Source organism: Ceratotherium simum, chromosome 6 (genome assembly GCF_057802395.1).
Source record: "Ceratotherium simum simum isolate JZ-2026a chromosome 6, ASM5780239v1, whole genome shotgun sequence".
Taxonomy (NCBI): Eukaryota; Metazoa; Chordata; class Mammalia; order Perissodactyla; family Rhinocerotidae; genus Ceratotherium; species Ceratotherium simum.
The window spans coordinates 69,706,650-69,729,541 of record NC_141905.1 but is presented as its reverse complement, the minus strand read 5'-3'; the positions used below and the strand labels follow the sequence as shown (position 1 = coordinate 69,729,541).

The window sequence follows — 22,892 nt, the reverse complement described above, 5'->3', positions numbered from 1 at the left end:
CCAGAAAAACAAGGAAATTTTTTATGGCTCAATTTTTTGGCTTTAGCATTCTCAGTTACTCTTAAAACTACCTTCCCAAATTCCATTAAACACTGACATCTTAAATTAAAAATAATTTTTAAAGGCTTCTTATATTGAGTTTAAAGCTGGGGCTCTAATCCTCACTAAGGGTCAGAATCACCTGGGAGAACTTTAGAACTAGCAATGACCAGGATGTCATCCCCTAAAGATTTTGATTCAACCCATCTAGGAAAGTCTTCAGCAGTGTTACATTTTTTAAAGCTCCCTCATGGATATAAGCATGTAGCCAGGACTGGGAACCACTGACATAATCCAACAAAATATGAAACCATATTTTTAAAATTTTTTTAGGTTAAGGCAGACCTTTTCTTAGGCAAAATAAAAAGTACATATTTAAGAAAAATTTGTTTCTAATCATACAACTATAAATGAAAAGCCACATAAAACACTAAATTAGTCATAAAACCAATTATTTAATTAAAGCTATAAAAAAAGAGGCAATATAATTGATAAAATAATTAGGAAAGAACATTTAGCACGTTTCAAAAGATTTAAAATAGGAGGACACTTTACAAAAAGTTGTGTGGAAAATAAAATTCTGAAACTGTAAGTAGAAATGTAACATTACAGAGTATCTTATAAAACACAATGACAGAAATATAAAAGGACTGTGTATGCTCTAAGTCTGAAAACTATTAATAATGAACAAATATTTAGGTTTAAATTTACAGTTCCTGGGTATGAGAATCATATTACTATACACATCTTCCAAACCAGTGGGCGATATTTTCCAATTAACCATGAGTGGTATCATCTTCTACAAAGTCTTTTGCCATCTCTGCTGTGATCACATCAATATGACTAACCTGAAGAATAAATGTTAAAAACAAAGTCTGTTAAATCTTCAAGAAATATATCAGCGTTCCCACTGTATAGGGTAATATTTAAAATATATAACCTATCACCTATAAATCTTACATACTAAAACACTGACTGTAAAACCTTTATTTATGATGGTGCTTGTTTAATGCGTGAGTTTAAAAGATATAAAAATATTCTGAATTTTAATGCTCTGAAGATATAGATAAGTACTTACATCTAAATATCTGAAGCACATTTTTGTTCAGTTTTTATTTTGCTATTTCAAAGAATCTTAAGGCTGAAAACACCAGGAAGAGCTGTGTGGTCCAGCCAAATATAAATGAATGTATGTAAACAGACTATGTATTAAATAGACTAGACAGGAAGTTGTTCTCTCAATGCCAGTGAAAATAAAATCAATGCTATGAATGCCATGAAAAAATTGCTAAACTTCATAGGCATTTGAAGGAAAAGTTTTTTCTTTACGAAGACATCATCATGAGATAAGCAACAACTTTCTAGGTTTTCTTACCTGATTTAAGTAACATAAAACAATAATTCAACAAATATAATGAATTAAATGCTATATGAACTTAAACTTCATGTAAAAAAAAAATTACCTTATTTCTGAACTTCACACCATAAAATTTGTCAGCTGACTCAAGCAATTCAGGCCTAAAAGTAGTTGTAATAAATTGAGCATGTACAGCAAGTTCCATAATCATATCTGTAAAAAGAAATAGTAATTTAATAAAATCTTTTTCTCAGAAGACCTGAAAACTTAAAAAGCAACTATCTTTACCCTTACCTAAAATTCAAAACAGCCTATGAGTCTTTTATTTTTCATGCGTACATCTGCAAAAATTACCAACTTGATTTATTCAATTAAGAATAAATAACCCCAAATCTGAAAAGTTACAGAATACAAAGAAGCAGCAACGTTTTTGTTTTTTTTTTGGTGAGGAAGATCGGCCCTGAGCTAACATCTGTGCCCATCTTCCTCTATTTTGTATGTGGGATGCCACCGCAGCATGGCTTGATAAGCGGTGCATAGGTCCACGCCCAGGATCCGAACCTGCGAACACCGGGCCGCCGAAGCAGAGCGCATGAACTTAACCACTACTCCACTGGGCCAGTCCCAAGAAGCAGCAACTTCTAACACAGTACTAGAAATAATGTCAGAGCAAAATAAGTGTTCTCACACAAAAAACAATAACAACCTTCCCCTGCTAGCCACTCTCCCAAAGATCTTTTGAACTTACTAAAGATTGGATGAAGGTTCTAAAGAAACACAGAATCAATAGTGTTTATGACAGAGGCTACTCAAACATTGAGAAAAACAAGTTTTAAAATGAGAAACTCTGCATAAAAGTTTAACTGGAGTAGGATTTTCAACTGATACAAAGCGCTATATTTCTCACAGAACTAAAACTTTGTAAAAAAAGTAGTCTAATATTAAAATTTCAAAAACTTGTTAAAAGGGAAATTATTTACTGAATACATATCCTGTCTAGTCCGCCCAAATATCTCAGGCAAGAAGAAATCACTACAAAAGAGGTAAGCTATCATTTTTAAGTTCTCATTGTTAAGTATGAAACCAAAACTGTACCTGACACAGCCTTTCTGTGCTGAGCATCCAGAGCCTGATCAATCTCATCAAACAAGTAAAAAGGAGCTGGGTCACATTTCTGAATGGCAAAAATCAGAGCAAGAGCTACCAAGGATTTTTGTCCACCAGAAAGCTGTTGCATTTCTCTCATTTCACCTTGTTTTCCTGTAAATGACACCTAAGAAAACATTTAATGAATTAATATCCTAAAGGGGTAGAATCACCATCACCTCTTAAAATTAAATTGCATACAGTACACCAATTTACATTTTCAAAATATTCTACAATTTCTACTATGGTAATGCTCTTGGGAAAATTGAATGAAAGGTATTTTACCCTAATGCCAACTCCAGTGAACTGGTCAACTGATGGGACACTGCTTTGTGACCCAGAACCCCTCTCGCTTTCACCACTCCCTTCTCCTTCATCCTGAGACTGACTGCCCTCCACATCTCCTTTCTTCATGACCAAAGTAGCTTTGCCACCAGGTACCAACTTCTGGAATACTTCACTGAAGTTCTTGGATACCTTAAAATGAATGAATGAACGAATGAATAAATAAGTTGGTGTCAACTGGAATATAAATTTTGGTTAGGTAAAATTATACATATTATTGCTTAACAAACGTAAATATTTAAAAGCAATCAAAAGTATTTTTTAAATCTTGTAAGAACAAGAATAACAGATTGGATCCCTTTAAGAGCTATGTAAAACATTCTTGTCACTATGTTAGCAAACTATACGCTGGATTTGTTCACATGTATTAGATCCAACTATCAGTTGAGAAAAAGCTTTAAAATCTTTATAAACTGAGTGATAAACTGAATAATCGCTGAAGCTTTTGTCTTGTATTAACTATAAATAAAACATACCTGTTTGAAAGTTAACTGAATAGCTTCATATTTTCGAAGTTCAAGTACATTCATCAGTTCCATGATTGATTTGTACCCCCTATCCAACTCTTCTTGTCGCTTTATTAACTTCTCTTTCTGCTCAGAGAAATTTACAAACTGATCTAAAGCCTTTTTGTTAACATGGCTGTACTTCTTCAATTCTGTGTTGCATTGTTCAAGTTTTCGAAACAACTATAAAGAGAAAAAAAGTGTATAAATGAATGCATATACAGGGAAATTTGGACAGAGATTTACCTGTTTGAGGCTCTCAAATACTTCAAATTTTTAAATATTTAAAGATTTACCTGTTTGAGGCTCAGTGTCTGATACTTTTCAAATGCTTCCTGGGGAAGTGATCCAAGTTCTCGAATTTTCTTCATACACTCTTCTTTCTTTTTCAGTAGCATGCCTTGTCGATTTGTCATCTTTTCTAGTTCTTTGGTATCATGATTTATAGCATCCATGTGTTCTTTTTCCATATTTTTCCAGCGCTCCATACTCTTCTGAAGCTCCTTAATTCCAGCTTCTGTTTTATCAATGGAATTGTCCAAATCTACAATGGGGAAAAAACTCAAATTAGGCCATAAAACCTATTTTAAAGCCAGAGTGTTATTTAACCAAAAACTTTTTTTAATGGTCAAATCTATCAAAAAAAATAGGCTTTAGGTTTTCTACAGCATATTGTTTAAATTTTACTGTGAAAATTCATGAAACACTGTAATTCAGGACAAAATTAGGAGTGTACATGAGTCACTCAAGTATACAGTTTTCATTATTTCGTGTTCATGTTTATAAAAAACTAAAAAAATAATCTTCTCAGCAACTAGATAAGAAACTTGATTCAGCTATTTCACACTGTCAACAAAATTAATAATTTATGATCTCATAAAATTGTCAAAAATATTTGAACAAAACAAAGGTTATTATTTACAATCAATCCATTAAACTCCATTCACAATAAATTGTTTATGATGATGGAAAACACGTAAAATCATTAGTACATGCTTTTGCCTATTTGGACATTCATTTTGTAGTATAATTTTATAAAATGAATAAGCTCAATTTAACAAAATACCAAAAAAGTGTCCACTAAATAAAAATTCACCTTCTGATCGTGCCATTGTATCTTTTACTCTTTTATTGATGGCTTCAAGTTCTGAGGTTGTAGCAGTGAGAACAGTACCCCCTTCTGTCTCTCTCAGTTCATTAAGTTCCTGCAACACAAAAGGAACTTATGAGCATTAAACTACAAACATGAATTTTATTAGTTTCAAAACATTATGACTGCCAACAGTTTCTGTAGCTGTTGTTATGTTTGAATAAATATTCAAGAAAACCAAAAAACATATTTCACGTAATTACAAATACTTCAAGTATCCATTAAAGGGGAAAAACAATTACCAAAAATTTCTCAGCATCTGACTACTACTGAGAAAATATTAATAACATTTATTGAGTACCTAGAATGCACCAGGATAGTCATACAAAACAGGGATTAACTGTTATGCTTATTCTACACAGGAGAAAACTGAGGCTTAGAAATTTAAACGACTTGCCAATGATCGTACACTAGGTGGCAGTGCATGAACTCCAACCCAGGGCAGGTAGTCAGACTACGAGCCCTTCTGTCCCCAAAGTCCATGCTCTTAATCAGAGCCTCTGTGTACAAACACTTTCAAAAGGTCATCAAGGAAGTGTCAAAAAAGAACATACCTGTTCTACTTGGTCCAAGCGTTTTCTCAAATTCTCATTCAGGTAAGTCTCTACTCGAGTAATAATACCTTCTAATTTAATCCTTTCATTCAGCAACTGTCTGTTTTCCTAGAAGATGAAAAGAAAACTATCTGTCCACATAGGCATGCACACTTCACACAGGAATGCTGTTAATCTGCTGTCCTCTCCACTGTGCTCAAATAAGCTGCAATGAAGTTTTTTTTTTTTTTTGTGAGGAAGATCAGCCCTGAGCTAACATCCGTGCCAATCCTCCTCTTTTTGCTGAGGAAGACTGGCCCTGAGCTAATATCCATGCTGATCTTCCTCCACTTTATGTGGGACGCCGCCACAGCAGGGCCTGACAAGCGGTGCGTCAGGGCGTGACCAGGATCCGAACCCGGGCTGCCAGCAGCGGAACGTGCGCACTTAACCGCTACACCACAGGGTCGGCCCCCTGCAATGAAGTTTTAACCCTTCCAAAAAGCCCTATATTTTCTTCATTTTCTCTCATCTATTCAGAATACTAAATTTTTGTGCCTGATTCTTTTTATAAGGCATGCTGCCAAAAATATTTTTCTTTACCTGCTTTTCATTTTTTTGGACTTAGTGTTGGTTGTTTACATCTCTGTATTCAAAATGAAATGTTATTAAAAGGTTTAATCAAAGCAGTATTATTAAATAAGTAAAGGTGGTCTGATCAATAAATGTAGCAAAGCTAACAAGCTCAATCTTACTAATGATAAACATGCATTAAATAAAATGGAAGAAAATGAAGATTTCTTGTATAATCCCAACATAACCAGAATGGTTTAGAAAAACTTCTTAAAACCTTATTTACTTTTATAGATATTAGAAGTCCAACTCTCATTTTTAAATTTTTTCAATATTCTCTTCTTTTGCATTCCTTTATATCAAAAAAGACATTTTTCACAATAGTCAAATCATCAACGAAAATTTTTTTCAGTCAATTGTACTTGCCTGCTGAAGCTGACGAATTTCATCATTCAGTGCATCTACCCTCTTCTGATCTTCCAGACTAAGTTGAGAAAGCAAATCAGTTCCCAGTTCCGCCTTCAACGATTCTCTGGTGGACTCCATAGCATGCAAACTTGCCTCCAAACTTTGTAAGCTACGTTGCTATATGACAGATTACCCATTTATTAATAAAGGTATAAGGCACTAAATTACTTATAATGGTGAAAAATCGGGAACAATCTATATTTGACATTAAATAATCATATCAACTCAACTATTAAGTATCCGTTAAATTTGATAATTAGAACTACGTAGCAACAAGAAGAATATTTATGATGCAATACTATGGGGAAAACAGATCATATTCCATGATCAAATTATATAAAAATCTACACGCTTATTCATAAGGAAAGAAAAAGTTGCTAAAGTATGTTAGGGTGGTATAATTGTGGACAATTTTTAAACTTTGTTGTTTTTTACTATTATTGATATATTAAATTGACAGTTTTTGTCAACATTACTTCGTTTATGAGACCAATATGTATTAATACTTGTAATATCACGAGTTTGCTCTCTACTCATCTTAATACAACCTGGACAAAATGCAATCAAATATTCAAATAACTCCATAAAGTGCTTTATAGACAAAAATGGTTACTGACTAGTTAGTTATCTACTATCAGTACTATTACACCATAGCTCAAAATACCTATTTGTTCAATGAAGCTGGGAAGTCTGAATGCAATCTACAAAAGGAGACTTTGGGTACCCATGGGTATAAGTGTGGTATAGATAGATGTAGATATTCAAAAGTAGGGGTCTAAACAAAAATGAAACATATGAAATCCAAGGATAACCCATAAAACGTATGGTCCACCATGATTCTATATAATTAAAACAAATCTATAACAAAAAGAATACTTACGAACCTTGGGCATAAAAGTTTTCTCTGACTGCTGTCTCTTCTCTTTTAGCATCTTCATTTCTGATAATATGCTATCTCGAGACGCTTTAAATTTCCTTTGCTGGGTCTCTATCTGCTGCATTTGGTTCATCAACTGATCAATTTCATTATTAATTCATATACAAAGCTAAGGAAAATTCTCTCTCCAAGTCGTAAATACATCTTATGTTCTAAATTCTCTTCAGTTCTTATAAACACAACATTGTGCATTCCCTTTTCTTTACCCCTAAATAAAAGTTATTACCTCAAATTTATGGACCATAACAACGCTGAATTAAATACTACACTGTGTTCAATCAGAAAAGCAGCTTAAAACACATCCCGCCACTTCTTTCTCAAAATAACATATATACTATTTTACTAACAGCTATATCAAAAAAAAAAAGAAAAATTCTTCGGAAACCCTAAAGAAAGCTAATGAAATATTTTAAAATATCTTTTCATTCAACAAATATTTACTGTGTAATCTCTTACGCTTAAAGCACTACATAACGGACTTACGTATGAAGAGGAGGCCTTGCCCAATGTAGAAGCATAATTCTATCTAGCTGGATTATCAAATAGAGCAAAGTAGTTGGTATATGCTGTCAACATCTTCCCTTTTCTTAGCATTTCCCTATGCTTTCTTTGTGCTAACATCTTGTCAAATCTGGGCAGTTTTCAACATGCTATGCAGACCCCTGCAAAGTCAAAACTAAGACGTCTATTTGCCTTTTTCTCCGTGCTGTTGCTTGTACTGATGGCACAGAAGCTATAACTCATGTTAAAAAAAAAAAAGCCAGTTTCAGTTAAGAATATCCTAATGAAGCAGTAGAAATGATTATTCTTGATGCTAAAGTATCTCTGTTTTTAATATTGTGATATAATATGAAGTACACATCAAGTACTTTTGCCTTATACCAAAGTACCATGGCTGTTTTAAGAAAATGCACATGCACAATTGTTTCAGTTGTGAACTGAATTAGCCACTCGTCGTGGAACATCAGTTATATTTGAAAGAACTGAGAGAACTACTGGTTACTAAGACTTGGATTCTGACAGCCATTTCCTCCGCTAATACTAAATTTGCACTGAATGACCTCGAGAGAGTAAAATCTAATGGACATTTTTCAACCCTTATATTTAACTTCTATGTAGTATGTGGCATTACTGATGCCTCCCACCCTTCTTCCTTGAAACACTCTCCTAGTTTTTCTTCTATAATTCTCTGACCAATCTTCCTCAGTTCCCTCTATAACCTTAAATTTTAGTGTTCCTTGGGTTCTTTTCTCTCAGAAGTATTCACTGCTATTAGCTATTTAACAGCCAAGCGAAGAATCAACGTCAAAATAGTTCTTAGTTTTTTCCCTATCTTCACAAGTTAGACAAACAATCTAAGTTCCTGTGCTTAAATAAAAGTCAAAGAAAAACACACGGAATTTTTTTCCCCACTGTACACATGAGAAAACACACCTAAACAGGCAAAAGATTATACATTCCAACCAAAACGCAGTTCTTTCTTCATACTGGCACAAGACAAAAAGATATTTTCAATATTTCTGCGCAGGTTTTCATTGAGCTTTGCTTCAAGTTCACCTAGTTCTTCTTCTGCTTTTCTAACATCTTTTTGTAATTCAAGTCTAGATTTCCTTGTGTCATAATAACCTCCAGTTAGAGCACCCCGATGACTAACTTGGTCACCTATAAACAAAACATAAGAAAGGCAGTAATTCTACATAACTTCTTTATTCAATGACAAATTGACTTATAATCAAATAAATAATCTAAAGGCTTTACCTATTTAATGTGAATTAAAAAGAAAAGAATTTAAGCTGCTCTGAAAAATTTCTGCTTTCCAACACTAAAATTTGCATCTTAAAAATGTTACCTTCTATGTAACCTGAACATCTGCCAGAAAGAAAGGAAGTGCTCAAGACTAATGAGGACATGTCAACAGAACACAGGACCTAGCTTGGAGATCCCACTGGCCACATCTGGCAAAATCTGAACATCAAAAATAATAATGGGGGCCAGCCTGGTGGCGTAGTGGCTAAGTTTGTGCACTCCGCTTCTGGCGGCCTGGGGTTCACAGGTTCAGATCCTGGGCGCAGACCTATACACTGCTCACCAAGCCACACTGTGGCAGGCATCCCACATAAAGTAGAGGAAGATGGGCACGGATATTAGCCTAGGGCCAATCTTCCTCAGCAAAACAGAGGAGGATTGGCAACAGATGTTAGCCCAGGGCTAATCTTCCTCACACACACACAAAATACTAAATAATAATAATGGCAATGTGGTAACACATTGAATAAAAGAACCCATGAATCACAGTGATACTTAAAAAAAAAATTATGAAAGTAGGGTGTTCTTCCTTACAGAAAAGTGACAGTTAATAAACACAGAAGCAATGATAGAATTTAAAAAATAACCACAACCCAGCATATGAACTGAGTCAGGCAAGGGTCAGCAAAGGATGCTAAATCATTGGTAAAAAAGTTGTTGGGGAACCTGATAGGAAGCAACAAGACAATTCCAGAACAAATTGAGAAAGTCAATTTCCTGGGGGTAGGAGGGAAAGCAGGAACTGTCCTATATTAAAAGAATCTAAAGAGAAGACATTGCATGCATCCTTGATAGAAAAATATTTTGGGGCAAATGAGAAAATTTGAATGTAGATACTTTTTAGATGATATTATTGAGTTAATGTTAAATTTCTTAGGTATAACAATGATATCTATAGTTATAAAGGAGAATGTCATTATTCTTAGAAGTACATGCTTAATTTTTAGAGATGAAGTGTCATGACTTTTACAACTTATTCTCAAATGGTTCAAAATAACCAAAAAATTGTATACAGAGTTAAAAGCTGGGGGTGGGTTACCTTCTTTCATCAACAAATAAATTATAAAGAGATGGAAAAAACAAAAAATGAGGGTAGGTAAACCTATACACTAGAGGTTCTTAACCTGGATTCTACAGATAAGAGGAGATCCATGACTTGGCTGGGAAAGAAATTTACATCTTTATTTTTATACTAATCTCAAAATGAAATTTAGCAATTTCTTCTACAACGAATGAGATAAGAACCACAGCAGTATTATCAGTACTTGTGATTTTGTTACCAAGAGAAATAACAGCTATTTTCTATCAGATTATACTTGTTGCAAATCTCAAAATATTGTTTAAATGCATCAGTACTTCAAAATTATGATACTTATTAGACCCACTGCTAAATCTTGTTTTTGAATATCTTAAAGAATGACCATGTCATATTTGAAAAAAACATTGTGATTACCATGCCAATATAATTGGTTTCTTTTGTGATCCAAAGTATTTTATTTTATGCACTTAAAACATTTTGAAAAAGGGTTCACAGGCTTCACCAAAGAGCCAAAGGAGTCTATGGTACAAAAAAGGTTAAGAACTCCTACTATAAACCAAATGATTATACTTAAGGGACATTAACTAAATATAAAGTGTGGACCCTGTTTGGACTTTGACTTGAAGAAATCAACTATTTAAAAAATGAGAAATAATTGGACATGAATTTTCAAATATTCTTAAAACTAAAATGGAATTTATTTGTTCAAAGTAAGAATTACTATTACGAACCTTCCAGGGTAATGCAGTCCATAGTGAAAGCACGGGCCAGCTGGGTTGAAACTTCCATGCTACGACAAATAAGTGTTTTTCCAAATACATGTTTGAAAGCTTTGTCAAATCTGGGGTTGTACCTCAATTTACTTATCATAGGAATAGCATCCTAAAAATGAATATTTTGTCCACAAGCAAAGAGATCACAACACAATTAATTAAAACCGTTAGCAGAATTGTGCATCACATCTTTACGAAATACAAATAAACAGAAATGCCTTTATATTTCAAAACTATTGGTTTTTATACTAAGTCAGAAAAATCATTCCACTGAAATACCCTGGAAATTGTGCTCATGTAGGTTTTCAATAGTAGAGCACAGTGAGACAAAGAGCTTAGTGGCTCTGGATCCAGACTGCTCGAGTTCAAATCCTAGTTCTGCCACTCATCAGATGTGTGCTCTGGACAAGTTGCTCAAATTCTCTACATAAGTTATTTCATCTATAAAACTGAGATAACAGTATCTTCCCAATAAAGCTGTTAAAAACAGCTGAGTTAATATATGTGAAACACTTAGGATAGCATCTGTCATATAAAAGGGCTAAATAAATGTTCTCATTTTATATATATATATATATATATATATACACATTAGATATTCAGGAAAATATTTTTTCAGATAAAATTTATTATCCCTTTTTTCTCTCTTCTAAACTGTTAGAACAAGATTTTTAGAATTTTTAAATTAGAAAATATATCCTACATATAGAAAAATGCAATACATATGTTAAGCTTAAAATAATTACAAAGAGAGCACCAATATAACCAACTATGCAGGACAAGAAACAGAACACTGCTAACACCTGGAGGCCATAAGTGTGCCCCTTTCCTAATCACATGGTGGTTACCTCCAGCGGTGGAGGTGACCACTAACTATTACAACTTTTGTGATAATCACTTCTTTCTACTTCTTTCTAGTTCTGTCATCTAAATTTAGTTTTGTTTATGTAGTGCAAAGGGAACTACACTTCAGACATTCTTTTATGTCTTGCTTAATTTACGTATCACATTTGTGACAATTTTTCCTCCCCAAAACTTCACAGATAATTTGTAGATTTAAAAAAAAGGTGGTCCCTTTAAGGGAGCTTATAAGATTCTCACTGTTCCATTTAAATTGTTGATCATTCTCACAGGGTTTCAGATCTAACCTCAGAGGATAGTACAATAGTTGCTACTACCATCAACATTCTGAAGCCAAATACCTCAAAGCAATTACATTTTTTTCAAGAAGGGTGTCTGAGGAATATTTTTAATCAATTTAAAAGCATATCACCTAGTAACAAAGGCAATATTATGCTTTCAGAGCCTATCATCTTGCTAGGCATTCTTTATTTAATTCATAAACCATTTAAAAAGTATATTCAGAAAACTTAAAAATATTCACTTCAAATGACAGTTCCTCAGGAAATTCTACCCCAACTACCTAACCTTAATTAATTTTGTCACCCTGGGACACACTCTCCAAGTAACCTGCACTTACGTATTTCAACACTTTGCACATTTGCAGTAATTTGTTTCATGTCTTGGCTGTGACCTGTCTTTCTTCCCATCCCTATCCAGCACCAGCTACGCTCTATGAGAAGAAAGCATGTTTATCGCACAGATCAGTGAATCCCAAAGTACACTGCCTGTGCACTATCATGTGCTAAACATGAGAAAAAGTAACTTCATGAAAAGAGAGAGACCTTAACACACATCAACTCACATTGGTTTCAGGATAAGCAGTATCCCTGACATCTAACTTGTTAAGAGGCAGAAAAGTGACCTCTCCAGGAAGATTCATCTTATTGAACTCCATCAAAATCTTCGTGCTGACTTCATCTGAATCAACAATATGATAAAATAACCTACATGTAAACAGAACAAGACATTTTTATTGCTAGACTTTAAAGTGCTATAAAACATCTAAGCCATTTACTTTTTTTCTATGCAACCCAATCTGTATTGCGGGAGGGACTACTTAGAAAATTCCAATGGAGAGAGGGAGAGAAAGACCCAAACGGGAAAGTTTTAGCTTCTACAATCAGGAACAAACACTTAGCATCTACATCTTTAATTAGAAAATTAAATCAGTAACTGGGATAAAAGAAGATAATGGGAGATATATTGCACTAAAACTACAAAAAGCTGTTTCTTATAAGGTTATTCTTATTCTCTCTTCCCTTTAAAAACTCAAAATATCAAGCAAAAAAATCTCACCTGTTTCCAGCAGTGACTTCTACGCATGTGTAAAAAGCAGGCTCACATTCAAAGTTATTCATCACGATGCCATGATAGCCATTTTGAACATGCTGGTTGATTCCTTTTCGACGAAAGTGGTCTAGCACTTTGTTTATGCTATCTATTCCATTTAAAATGGCCTGTTAAATTGTTAGAAGTGAAAAACATTAAAATACTATTAATAGCACTCCTGCTGGTAAGAAGTGAACCCATTACTCTATACATTAGAAAACATACCAGAGATTAAACTAAACTCCCTCCCCAACATCACCCCCTTGAAATATGCCAACTACATGCAACACCTTACATTATGGGTTCTGTTCTATGACACTAGCATTAAAAAATGGGCTCTTCATCTAAAAGTCAAAAGTGCTACCATTAATAGTATGGGTGGTAGGAAGGCTGCTTAGACAATACCTATTGTTTCATATTTATAGGACAAGTGATTTGCACCCTACTCTCTTATTTATTACCTGGAACCAAATGACTTACAGCTTGAAAGCTAATAAATTCTCGTGTAATAATAAGTGACTCAATGTAAACTGAGGTAATGAAAAGAAACTGCCTACCTTTCCTGTTGCTGCTCTAAGAAGTTGCTGTTTCTTTTCAAGATCTTCTCTTTTAGCAGCTAGTGCCTGCTGTTCTGCATTCTCCTCTCTCCACAAGTAACTAATCAATAAAAATTAGACTGTCTTTAATTTTAAAAGCATTAAGAAAATGCACCAATAGTATACAATTTAGCATAAAATACTGAAATCAAACTTGAATAGTTAATTTACAACTGAAAGACCATTTAACAGCCAGTAACTAGCATTACTCAAAAAAATTAAGGCATATTTTAGTCTGTACTAACTTTCTTTCACTTTGTAATTCATCTTTCTTATTTTTTACTTCATAGTATTTTCTGTCCAGTTCTTCTACTCGAGCTTTGACTTCATTGAGATCCTGATCTAGTTTCTATGGAAACAAAAATAATTCAAATTTAGTCAATTTCATGCAAACTAATCCAGTGACAGAAAGCAGATCAGTTGTTGCCAGGGGATGGGGGAGGGAGGCAGAGGAGAGGGAGGGAGCAATTACCAAAGCGTATGGGAAACATTTTGGGGTGATAAATAGGCTCTTTACTACCTTAACTGTGGTGATGACTTTAGAGGTGTATACATATGTGAAAACTTATCAAATTGATACATTTTAAGTTTGTGCAATTTATTATATATAAATTATACCTCAAGGAAGCTGTTAAAAAATCCAATTTCATTTTTAAAAAACTGTCTAGACAAAAGAGAACATCTTCAGGAAACAGCAACCATAAAATAAATTATTCTAGAAAACATTGCTAAAATGAAATTAATTTGTTCATTAGTGATCTAAACCTTACTTCTATAATACATACTCCAGAATTTTAGAAGAAAAAAATACATTCATAAAGTCTCAAAACTGCAGTGCATATGCTTCACACTGCCCTCTCTACACACATACACCAGAACACAGATTTAGAATTATACTCTTTTGTGTAATGCAATTGGCACTGTAAAATCATCTCCATTCAGTATAAAAGACAGACTTCACCTTCATAGGCGGTCATTTTGACCGTAAGGTGTGGCTGAAACACTGGAAAACAATAAACTCTAAGCTTTAGAAAGAATGAATAAAAACTCTCACTGGAAAAATCTTGGTTTATTACCAGACTCTTTCAAAAAGAGCATCTGCTGAGGTTGATGTTTCCATAAACTCAAGACAAAAAGCATTTTATTTCAAGAAAGTACATGTAGCTATCACAGCTGAAACTAAACTAACCAATTTCCAAATAAGTGACTACCTGGATCAACCTGTGTTTTCTGCTCCCTCCATAAAATATCCTGACCAAAGCCCAAAGCACATCGGACTCTCAAGGCCAGTAGGCTGCTGTCTATTACTCCTGGTCACTTTTCCTAGCAGTTGAGTTGTTTATGGTTACAGAGTCAGTTGTGTTTGCTCCCCACTACGTTTCTGTTTTTTGTTTTGGCTGTGGGTGATTACATTAAATATTAAATACACTGAGAATCTGAGTACAAAGGAAAGAGTTGTTTCTTTACAAACATGATTTAGTTTTGGACACATGCAAAGGTGAGTCACTAAAAACTGAATTAAATGGGCAAATCAACTGTAAAAGACTAGGGAGAAATAATTATATAATATATAATACACAAACATGTATATTAATTATATAATACGTACTTTATAACAAAATACAGTAATTCAAAATGTCAAGTCACAAAAAGTCAAGGAAACACTGAGGAACTGGTCCAAATTAAAGGAGTAACAGAAATATGACAACTAAATGTAATATATGATCCTAGATTGAATCCTGAATTCTGTTTCTCACCCAACTTTAAGAAGAAAAGCATTTACATGTGTGGCTAAGGAGAAAGTCCCCTGAGAACTCCAATCACTACTCACACTCAAAAGAAATACCTTGGGCTCTATTATCAAAAGAGTAGTACACACTCTGGTGGGGGATGTTATTAATGGGGGAGGTTATGCATGTGTGGGGCAGGGGGTATATGGAAAATCTCTACCTTCCTCTCCATTTTGCTGTGAACCCACAACACAACTGGTCTAAAGAAATACAGTCTTAAAATAAAAAAAAGATTGGGATGTAAACATACATTTATCTGTTTAAAATAAAATATAGTCACGCTTCGCTTAACAACAGGAATATGTTCTGACAAATGTGTCATTAGGTGATTCTGTCATTATGTGAACATCATAGATTGTACTTACACAAACCTAGATGGTACAGCGCACTACACACCTAAGCTGTATGGTACTAATCTTATGGGACCACTGTTGCGTATGCAGTTCGTCGTCACCAAAATGTTATGTGGCATATAACTGTACTTAAGATACATATAAATACCTGTATGTTTATATGTGTGTAAATAATACACATAAATATTATAATATATAAAATAAGCATACATATATACATACATATATTAAGATTTTATGCTTTTAGTGACTTTTTTTGATAAACCAAGCAATCACCAACTGGTGCAGATCTCACGGGATAAGAGGGTTCCTTCCATGTATGTTCATATATACCTTCCTCACTCTATATCCGTCCTACACACTTCGTCTCATCACTTCTATCATCCTGCAATCACCTATACATAGCCACACATATCACTTAAGAAAGCATTTCTCTCTCCTTTCTCATTTTACATATATGATCTTTCTTACTGTGGAAGTGATGATTTTATCTTCTACTTCGATTTTTAGGGAAATACTAGCTAAACAAGCATAGCAAATAATGTATAGCTAAATATGCACAGTAAATAATGCATAGTAATAATTTACATGCATAAATAAATGTAAAAAACATTTCATTTAGAAAATGTTATAAAATCACCATTGCTTTAACCAAGAAAGAATATATTCTGCAGTAAGTTATTAAACCAACAGAAAATCACATTAGAATAAAAAATAGAAAAATTTTAAATGTTACCATAAAGTTATGTTTTAGACCTGTACATCATGTTAAAATCAAGGATAGTTCAGATACATTCTACCAAGTCATAAAAATATATTTTAAAGTATACTCAATCTACACGGACACTCACTGATAGGGAAAAAAATCTTCCTTAAAAAAGAGAACTACTGAGCCAGCCCTTACAGCCTAGTGGTTAAAGTTTGGGGCACACCGCTTTGGCAGCCTGGGTTTGGTGCCTGGGTGTGGAACTGTACCACTTGTCTGTTAGTAGCTATGCTGTGGCAGTGGCTCACATAGAAGAACCAGATTATACAACTATGTACTGGGGCTTTTGCAGGGGTTGGGGGGGAAGAAGACAGGAAGATTGGCATTACATGTTAGCTCAGGGAGAATCTTTCCCAGGAAACAAAACAAAAAAAGGACCAGGGGCTGGCCTGGTGGCGTAGTGGTTAAGTTCTTGCATTCTGCTTCAGCAGCCCAGGGTTCGAGGGGTCGGATCCCGGGTGTGGACCTACACACCGCTCATCAAGCTATCCTACGGCGGCATCCCACGTACAAAATAGAGGCAGATTGGCACAGATGTTAGCTCAGGGCTAATCTTTCTCAAGTAAAAAGAGGAAGATGGGCAACAGATGTTAGCTCAGGGTCAGTCTTCCTCCCCCAACAAAAAAAGACCAGTTCTTTAAAAAAAAAAAAAACTACCATACGTGTAATATTAAATTGTGCTGGTTTTTTCAAATAAGTACTTCTCTTGCATATTTTAAGAGGAGCATGTAAAGCATTTAAAAATGAAATTTAAAGAAACAGGTAAAACTGTACATGTTTATTTCTTCGGAAAGATTTTCACCAAGGAGCTCTAAAAGTTCTTACGTTATACTGCTCCAGATTTTTCTCTTTATTTGCCTCAGTATCCTCCAAATCCTTATGTATGGCAGCAATCTGTCTTTTCTTGTCATTAATAGCCTGATCTAAAGACTTGAGTTCCTTTTTAATCCACTTATCCCTTTCTTCTTTTGATGTAAACTGGCTTCCTCGACCCTGCTTTGCATAAAGATCCGTTCTTTCCTGGGTAGCTTGGGCCAATCTACAAAAGACAGAAGAGAATGGATTGAAAAGAACAGGAAATAACCAAGTTTAATTGCAATCACTACGTCAAGAGTACATACAGGCAACAGCCATTTTTTAAATTCCATAAAAAAGAATTAAACATACAAGGCAACTGATATCTAATAGAGCTCCTTGGACTAGTTCTATATAATATTAATTTAACTTAGAAATCACAGTTCAAGTCAGGTAAAATAGCCCATACCCTAAGGATTTCAGGCAGACAATGTCTTCACTCCAGGTCTGGGTTAGTCAGTAAATTAAGAGACAGTACTAGTATCCCATCTCAGGAATTTTCAAAAATGCTCCAACTAAATTTAACTATATAAACATTTTCAACTCCTTACAATAAAATACATTATAAAGGTTAAAAGGCAAGAGAGACAGAAAATATTTGCAGCATATAGAACAAATACCAGTGCTCAGGTTACATAAAACAACCCTATAACACAGTAAGAAAATAAATTTTAAAAATATGAGCAAAGGCAATTCACTAAGACAAATGTAAGTGGCATAAAAACATGATAATGCACAAAATGGTGAATTCAGCAAACACTGGCAAGTCCAATCTACAGATAAATACTAAAATGTCTAGATATTAAAATAGCATTAAGGGGTGTCCCAGTGGCGCAAGCAGTTAAGCGCTCTCACTCTCCTGCGGCGGCCCGGGGTTCCTCTTCAGGGCCACTCTTCCTCAAGAAAAAAAACGGGGGGGAGGATTGGCATCGGATGTTAGCTCAGGGCTTGTCCTCCTCACACACACAAAAAATAATAAAATAAAATAGCATTAAGCAGAAAAAAGAAAGTAGCAGGATGATACATACAGTAAGATGTCATTTCGGTAAAAGAACAAACATCATGTGTGTTTTCAAAAGCCCAATAATATCTAGCTACGTTGTCATAGCTAAGTTATTTAACCTCCCAGAGCCTCAAGTATGTTACATTTAAAGTGGGGGTAATGTGCATCTCCTAGGGCTTTTGAGTAGAAAAAATGTAGGCAATATGTATACAATAACACTTGGCCAATAGTAGTTGTTTACCATTGGCTATTGCTTTGAAACAGGCATTTAAATTTTGCCCTTACTTACTGTGCCTTAATCCACAACTATTAGGTTCAAAAGAGGAATTTAGTAGAAAGTTAAAAGTATTGGTGAAAAAATTCCAGACCTAGCAATTCCTCGTTCTTCTTTTTCTTTTACACTGTTGAATTTCGGTTCTGTTTCTGCCAGTTCTTTCTGCTTTTCCTCTATTTTTTCAAGCAGCTTCTGCCTCTCTTTCAATAAGCGTTTCTGTAAATAAAGCAAGACAAGTAAAAATGCAATCTACTTAAAAATTTTTGCTTTATTTATCATCTAGCATAAAATGCTTTCTCATGAAAAAAATTCCTAAGAGAAATGATCCTGCAATATAAAACTAATTTTTAAATGTAAGAAATAAAGCGATAGTACTGAGTTGCTACTTTAGTGCATATTATTTTAATGTGCCAAATCTTTTACAGAAATTCAAGTAGGCACTCTGTCACAGAAGGCCTGTCTTCTGCAGTTCCTACTCAACTTAATGTTTACACCTTTCATTTTCAGCATTTAACTTACCCTCTGTTCACTATTGCCTGCCAGTTCATCTTGTAAATCCTTGGCTTTAAGCTCCAACTTAGTCCTCTGCTTGATCTGTTCTTGTCTTTCGGCACTGAGCTGCTCCTTTTCTTCTTTCATAGCTGAAATTTTTGTTTTCAGTTCTCTAACTTGGCGCTCAATATCCTATTGAAAAAGTATTCAACAGAAATGAGTCAGGCAACTAAAAGTACAACAGCAGAATTATGACACCATTAGTTTTGTCCCTTCTTTTTCTTTCATTTACACTTTCAGTACTACTCTGTCATTCCAATATGCAATCCCAGTGACACCCACTTAAAGTTACTATTCTGTAATTCTGGTACAAAACTGTTTACTGTGGTCAAAAAATATGAGTTAACCTAAGCCTAGTTTATAACCTTACCTCCATTTTATCTCTCGCATCCTGCTGGGCATCTCTTAATTGTCTGGATTTTTCTCCACTAGTCTCGCGCTTAGCAGAAAGCTGGAAAAAAAACCAAGCCACAATTTCTAACTCATTTTATATTTGTTTAATATTTCATAACATCTAGTAAAACTTTTAAATATCTGCCAAAATAAAAAGTAATCATTCACTTAAAATTTTTACTGGTTTTCTTTAAATAGAATACTCCTTTAATTTTAAGCATTACCTAAAACACATTTTTTTTTTTTTTTTTTTTTTTGGTGAGGAAGATTAGCCCTGAGCTAACATCTGTTGCCAATCCTCCTCTTTTTGCTCAGGAAGATTGGCCCTGGGCTAACATCTGTGCCCATCTTCCTCTACTTTATATGTGGGACGCCTGCCACAGCGTGGCTTGGTTAAGTGGTGTGTGGGTCTGAGCCCGGGATCCGAACCTATGAAACCAGGGCCCCCAAAGTGGAGTGTGCGAACTTAACCACTAGGCCACCAGGCAGGCCCCTAAAACAAATTTTTGTACAGGATATCAGCAATACTAATTACAAGGTACATTTTAAAAAGCCAAGAAAAAAATTCATGAAGCTCTAAAAGTGGCTTCCTCTCGTCCTGGTCTGCCTGACATCAGCACCTGATTAAATTTCAGATATAACAACAGCAAGGACCACACAGTTCTAGGCATTGTCCTTGGAGTAAACTGAAAGAACAAATTTGGTGACTAACAAATTCATTAAGTTTAAAAATTTTTAAGTTTCCAGTTAAAAATCATTGAAAAGTAAAAATATAGCATGTGTTTCACATATTTGTAAAAATAAAATTAATCTGAATTTAAGTGGCAAAGGGAAATATTTTACCTCATCAAGTTTAGCACGAGTCTCGTTAAGTTCCTGATTGTAAATGGTATATTCCAGGGCTCGTCTCATTTTATCCCACTTCTGATACTGAGCTAGTTCTTCCTTTTCTTCCTCTAACGTATGTAATCTCTCTTCAATGTATTTTAACAACTCATTGATTTTTTCCCGTTTGCCCTCTTAAAAAAAAATGGGAGGGGTGAAGGAATTGAATAAAATTTTTATGTAATATCATTTCTCAAATATACTATGAGTTAAACTTAATCTTAAGAACTATAGCATTATTTAATATTATGTGGTAACCAAATCTAAGATACTAAAATGGCAATTAAGATGCTTTATTATGAAAAGCATCACAGAACTAACTTACACATGGTGACATTTATTCTCATATTACATGTGGTAAAGGCCTCAGTTTAAGCTTCCTTTAAAAGCCAGTGTGCCTTCGCAAAATACTAAAAAAACCATACTAACATCTCTGGTGTCACTGATACTCAATTTTCATAATAGCATTATCTACAGCTGCCATATATTGAATAGCTACTATATTCCAATCATGGTGCTACTTTGCTCCTCCCTCCTCTACTTACCACCACAACCTATGAAAAAGGATTTTACAGATGGAGAAGCTTTGGATCAGAGAGATAAAGTCTAAAGTCACAATGTCAGTTATATTAGTCTGATTTTGAAGCCAGGACTGTCTGACTCTAAGCCATGACAGGACACAGCACTTGAAAGGCAAAGTAGGGTTTCCACAGTAAATGTACTCATGAAAATCCTAAGTTCAAAGTTTTACATTTACTTGCTCCTGAACAACTTAAAATCTAATGCCAACTGATACTCCAGCAATTTCTTTTTGAGGAATGCATCCAAATTTCTCATCCTCACTAACAATGATGAGGATGTTAGAGGCACAAAGTAGTTGACCTACAAAGGCACTATTATCACACAGGAGCAATTCTTTATTCAAAGAGAGAAATTACTGGAAATCTCAAAACTTAAACTGCCTTAAACCAACTTTCTCTCCCTTCAGTACCTAAGCAAATTATCATACAATATATACCTGAGAATAGATATAACTTGTTTCAACTATCATAACACAATAAAAAGTTCACAACAAAAAGAAGGAAGAATCACATTTATTTTACCTGTTTCTTTCATTAAAGAGATGCTTTCTTCTTTTCGTTCATCATATACTCTAGTACCAGCTACTTCTCTTAATAGCTTCAGTCTCTGAGAATCTGGTGCTGTTGCCATCTGGTTGATCTAAAAATTTTGGAAAAATAATTATTACATAGTTACAGACTGCTCTTTAAAAACTTTACCTTGAGGGGCTGCCCGGTGGCGCAGCGGTTAAGTGCATGTGCTCCGCTGCGGCGGCCCGGGGTTCGCAGGTTCGGATCCTGGGCGCACACCGACGCACCGCTTGTTAAGCCATGCTGTGGTGGTGTCCCATATAAAGTAGAGGAAGATGGGCACAGATGTTAGCCCAGGGCCAGTCTTCCTCAAGAAAAAAGGGGAGGATTAGCATCGGATGTTAGCTCAGGGCTAGTCCTCCTCACAAAAAAAAACAAAAAAAACACTTTACCTTGAAAGAGTATTCACTTGCTAAGTTTTAAGTAGAGTATGAGTTGACTAACGTAATTTGTGTAGTACATATACCTACACACCTGTTATCTCCTTTACTTAAATGAAATGTACCCAATGAAAATCCAAATACAATTGATACAATCATAAATCTAATTTATGAATAAGACTCTCTAAATTACAAATGAAGGAAGAATATCCCACTACCGTTTTCTCTTAGTCAATATGATAAGTTATAAAACATGAAGTCCACTCTAAAAGAACAAGATATTTTTACAAGGGGAAACTATCACCTTACATTTTTTAAAAACTATGATACTATTAAAAGTATAAGAATGGCATGCTTTAAATATAGATAGACAAAAATAAAGCATACAGGACTGGGGTGAAGCCAACGCTCTTTTAGATGAGGTAGTTATGAACGGCTTATATGAAATGACATGTGAGAGGAAATTGAAATGAACGGGCCTATGTTGTATGTGTGCAGGGAAGACTCAGAAAACTGCTCTTTCAAATCTGCCTCCTTTTAAAGAAATTTCTCTCTTGTAAAGACAATCTTTTCAAAAACCTGTTCTTCTGGTACCACATTTCCCAAAAGTGAAAAGCCATACTCTTCCAACTTCTTCTGAATGCTAACTTTACAACACATATCTAAAAAAGCCTCCAATATGAAATAAGTTGAGGGCCGGCTGCGTGGCTTAGCGGTTAAGTGCACGCGCTCCGCTGCTGGTGGCCTGGGTTCGGATCCTGGGAGCGCACCGACGCACCGCTTCTCCGGCCACGCTGAGGCTGCGTCCCACATACAGCAACTAGAAGGATGTGCAACTATGACATACAACTATCTACTGGGGCTTTGGGGGAAAAAAATAAATAAATAAAATTATGAAATAAGTGGACATTTTTAAAGAATTCTCCTCTAGTCCAAAATAACACTACAGAAAAGTATTAGGACATTTCAGGGTACACTGTAATAAAAAGT

General features: G+C 34.7%; 1 protein-coding gene across 1 annotated transcript in view; it reads right to left on the bottom strand.

Moving 5' to 3' along the window:
• Positions 1-474: 474 nt before the first annotated feature.
• The window catches only part of SMC3 (structural maintenance of chromosomes 3), a 35,031-nt gene continuing 12,613 nt past the window's right edge, over positions 475-22,892 (bottom strand). The window contains exons 8-29 of the mRNA XM_087432574.1: positions 21,475-21,592; positions 20,330-20,505; positions 19,464-19,544; positions 19,061-19,225; positions 18,636-18,757; positions 17,235-17,448; positions 13,746-13,849; positions 13,462-13,561; positions 12,872-13,032; positions 12,378-12,519; positions 10,631-10,781; positions 8,562-8,716; positions 7,002-7,151; positions 6,076-6,234; positions 5,098-5,205; positions 4,490-4,598; positions 3,690-3,937; positions 3,364-3,576; positions 2,828-3,019; positions 2,492-2,669; positions 1,503-1,609; positions 475-887 (exon numbers count right to left, since the gene is read on the bottom strand). Coding sequence (XP_087288700.1) covers positions 816-887; positions 1,503-1,609; positions 2,492-2,669; positions 2,828-3,019; positions 3,364-3,576; positions 3,690-3,937; positions 4,490-4,598; positions 5,098-5,205; positions 6,076-6,234; positions 7,002-7,151; positions 8,562-8,716; positions 10,631-10,781; positions 12,378-12,519; positions 12,872-13,032; positions 13,462-13,561; positions 13,746-13,849; positions 17,235-17,448; positions 18,636-18,757; positions 19,061-19,225; positions 19,464-19,544; positions 20,330-20,505; positions 21,475-21,592 — 3,225 coding nt within the window. The 3' untranslated portion in view covers positions 475-815. The remainder of the gene's footprint in view (positions 888-1,502; positions 1,610-2,491; positions 2,670-2,827; positions 3,020-3,363; positions 3,577-3,689; positions 3,938-4,489; positions 4,599-5,097; positions 5,206-6,075; positions 6,235-7,001; positions 7,152-8,561; positions 8,717-10,630; positions 10,782-12,377; positions 12,520-12,871; positions 13,033-13,461; positions 13,562-13,745; positions 13,850-17,234; positions 17,449-18,635; positions 18,758-19,060; positions 19,226-19,463; positions 19,545-20,329; positions 20,506-21,474; positions 21,593-22,892) is intronic.